General features: G+C 35.7%; 1 protein-coding gene across 1 annotated transcript; it reads left to right on the plus strand.

Moving 5' to 3' along the window:
- Positions 1-289: 289 nt before the first annotated feature.
- On the plus strand, positions 290-910 carry LOC106879384 (ATP-dependent DNA helicase PIF1-like). The gene has a single exon (XM_014928912.1). The coding sequence runs from the start codon at positions 290-292 to the stop codon at positions 908-910; it is 621 nt and encodes a 206-aa protein (XP_014784398.1).
- Positions 911-3,106: the final 2,196 nt, after the last annotated feature.

Consider the following 3,106-nt stretch of genomic DNA (forward strand, 5'->3'; position numbering starts at 1 on the left):
TGGTGATTTGTTTCAATTACCACCTGTTAGAGAAAAACCGGTGTTTAAAAGAATCAGTCACCACGATGCCCAAAGAGCGTGCTTAGGCATTAGCAGCCGCCATGTGTGGAGATTCTTTGACTATGATGAGTTGACAATTAACATGCATCAGAAAGACGATACAGAGAATTATGTTAACATGATTGGCCGAATCAGATTGGGTTCACCGCTTTACTTCAACATTCAAATTCTCAATGAGCATAGAATTGAACCTAACGGCAAAGATTCTCTCGAACAGGTTACTTAGAAAATGTGTGAACTGACTCAGACAACTGATTTGAGTATCGTTTGTATTATGGCTCTGAACGAGTCGGTATCGGAGTTTAACAATCTTATGCTCGATAAATTTGGCATTAGTGCTGTCGAGATTGCGGCTGTTGATTCCAGCATGCGGCAAACCAAATGTCAAAAAAAGAAAGCTAAAAGCAAGAAGTTGATCACCAAGGCAAAAAAAAACAAGAAAACATCTAATACTGCCGGCCTTGAAACCGTCCTTAAAGTTGGCATTAATGCTCGAGTAATACCTAAGTGCAACATGGACGTGGATAGCGGTTTGTGCAACGGTGCGATGGGAACTGTCAAGAGACTCAACTACGAATTTGGAAAGATTACTTCTATTGACGTTCTTTTTGATTGTTTGAACAAAGTTTTTTCCATCAAAACTGTCAAAGCCGATTACGAATTGTCTCCTGGTGTGTTCATCACCAGAGATCAATTTCCCTTGTGTATTGCATATGCAATTTCTATCCCCAAATCACAGGGAATAAGCGTCGATGGCGTCATTGTTGATTTGGGGATCGGCGTTTTCTCCGACGGTATGACTTATGTGGCCTTGTCCATAGCTCGCAAACTGCAATGTTCACTTGATTGAGCTTGATCCATCGAGTTTGATCATGTGCGATTCCAGCGTTTAGAATGAATACAGCTATTTGAGAGAGCGTATTAATATGGAGCCACTTCCATTGCGTAATGTGAAGCCTAAAATTATTAAACTGGCTAAAAAGGCGACTAAGAAGGGTAAAGTTGTCATTAATATGGACAGTGAAATCATCAACTTGTCAAAATCGAAAAAGGCTAGATTTGACAACACAGTTGCAAAGCCGTACATCTCGCTGATCATCGAGAGAAACGCGATGGTATTTAGCTGTATGTGCATGATTTTTGGAAGCACATTTACCATTTCCTGCCTGAAAATGTTAAATAAACGTTCGTGCTCGATGACAATACATTGCTCAGGTGCATTAGAAAATACGAGGCCAATTGCCCCAAATTACACAATAAGGAGTGTGATTGTACATCGACCAACGGCTGTGGCACTTCCACGAATACGACCAGCCTCAAGTCTGATCTGACGTTGCATTCAATTAGTGATCGGCAACAGTTTAAGAGCTTGCTCGAAAATGAGGCTTCGATTATCAGGAGGTGCAGACTGTGTGGCATTGACATCGAACGCACTGGCATAGTGAGCCATGTGTTCCCGAACACTATGCGTTAGCTGATTGTTTATTTGAACAGATTCGAATATATAGACAATCAGGCGGCCAGAATTAATTCAGGGTTGATGAATTATTCTCCGAATAAGCAGAACATTAACGGCCAGAGATTCCGATTGATCGGCTCAGTGTCGCATACGTTGTCTAGTGCGGACTCTGGCCAATGCACCAGCGTCGTTCGCAACGGGACATCATTGACGATGCTATCTTTTCCAAGCAGTATATAGCTTTCCCATCTAAACTGCTTAACGACTGCCTACTGTTCTTGGAAAAATTGAAATAAATTGAATTGAAATGAAATTAATTTTCATGGCATTATTTAGTGAAGGACTTGCTGGACGGTCAGGCAGGAAATGTGACAGAGGTGGTGAGATATAACTTTTTATCTCTATATAGCGTTTACTTGAATAGCTTTTCTGAATTTATTAGGATAAATGAATCTGGTCCCGCCATTGAGGTATATTATCTCAGTGGTGAATGACTGCCATTGTCTGACTTTTGGGAGGTTGTGGATCGGGTTTGCAGCTTTTATGGCGATTTTCTTTATAATATTGGAAAGTCAGGTCACCCAACCAGATTCTTGTAACCATTTTATCTCTCCGTATCATAATAAACAAATACGACAATTATTATCGATTTTATCGTACATCTTTTAATATTGTGACAGCCACACTATTTCAATTAGTCGGTGTTCAGGTGTCAGTTTATTAGAAGCTGCGCATTTTTCAATTCTAGTATGTATTTAGAACACTGAATAATATCACAATATATATTATTTTAAAAAACAGACAATACATAAAGCTAGTTATATTATAAGAGAAAGATATTATGCCTTGACAAACTGGCGATAAATAATATTTTCATATTGATGGTCAAGGGGAGGTAAATCTATCTCTTTGATAAATATGAGTATATATAGAGATTTTAAATTGACTCAGTTTATTTTTAAAAAAAACAAAGCAAAATATTAAATTGATTATGACTTATCAAAAAACATTTTTATATATAAAAAGAAACAACTTCAAGAGCAACATAAATGATATGTAATCTTGATAACAAAGGATATTTTTAAAAAAATATAATTATACCAAATACATGAATTTAAGATATCCTCAATAGGTAATCATGTGAATTCAAACTAAATTACACATTATAACATAGCAAAATAGTATATGGGATTGTTAATAGAGGAATCTAAACTACTTAGTCTATGCTAATAAACCTATGACAATATTGTAAGCACTAAGATTATTTTTTTTTTAAATTTCACTAGAATCATGAGGAGACCAATAATGGATATTTAATCAACAGACATAAAGGATAATCGGTTTTAAGATGCAAAATATGTTGAATAGACATACACTCAACTAGCACCCAAATAATCTAATCTTAATACACCATTAAAATTAACAAAAAAAATATATACATGTACACACCTGTATATATATATACATACATATACATACACACACACACACACACACACACACACATATATATATATATATACACACATACATACACATATATATATATATATACATACATATATATATACATATATATATATATAT

The sequence above is a fragment of the Octopus bimaculoides genome, chromosome 3, assembly GCF_001194135.2.
Source record: "Octopus bimaculoides isolate UCB-OBI-ISO-001 chromosome 3, ASM119413v2, whole genome shotgun sequence".
NCBI lineage: Eukaryota > Metazoa > Mollusca > Cephalopoda > Octopoda > Octopodidae > Octopus > Octopus bimaculoides.

Excerpts from the sequence above, each read along its gene's own strand:
- LOC106879384 (XM_014928912.1), top strand. The coding sequence starts at position 290 with ATGTGTGAACTGACTCAGACAACTGATTTGAGTATCGTTTGTATTATG.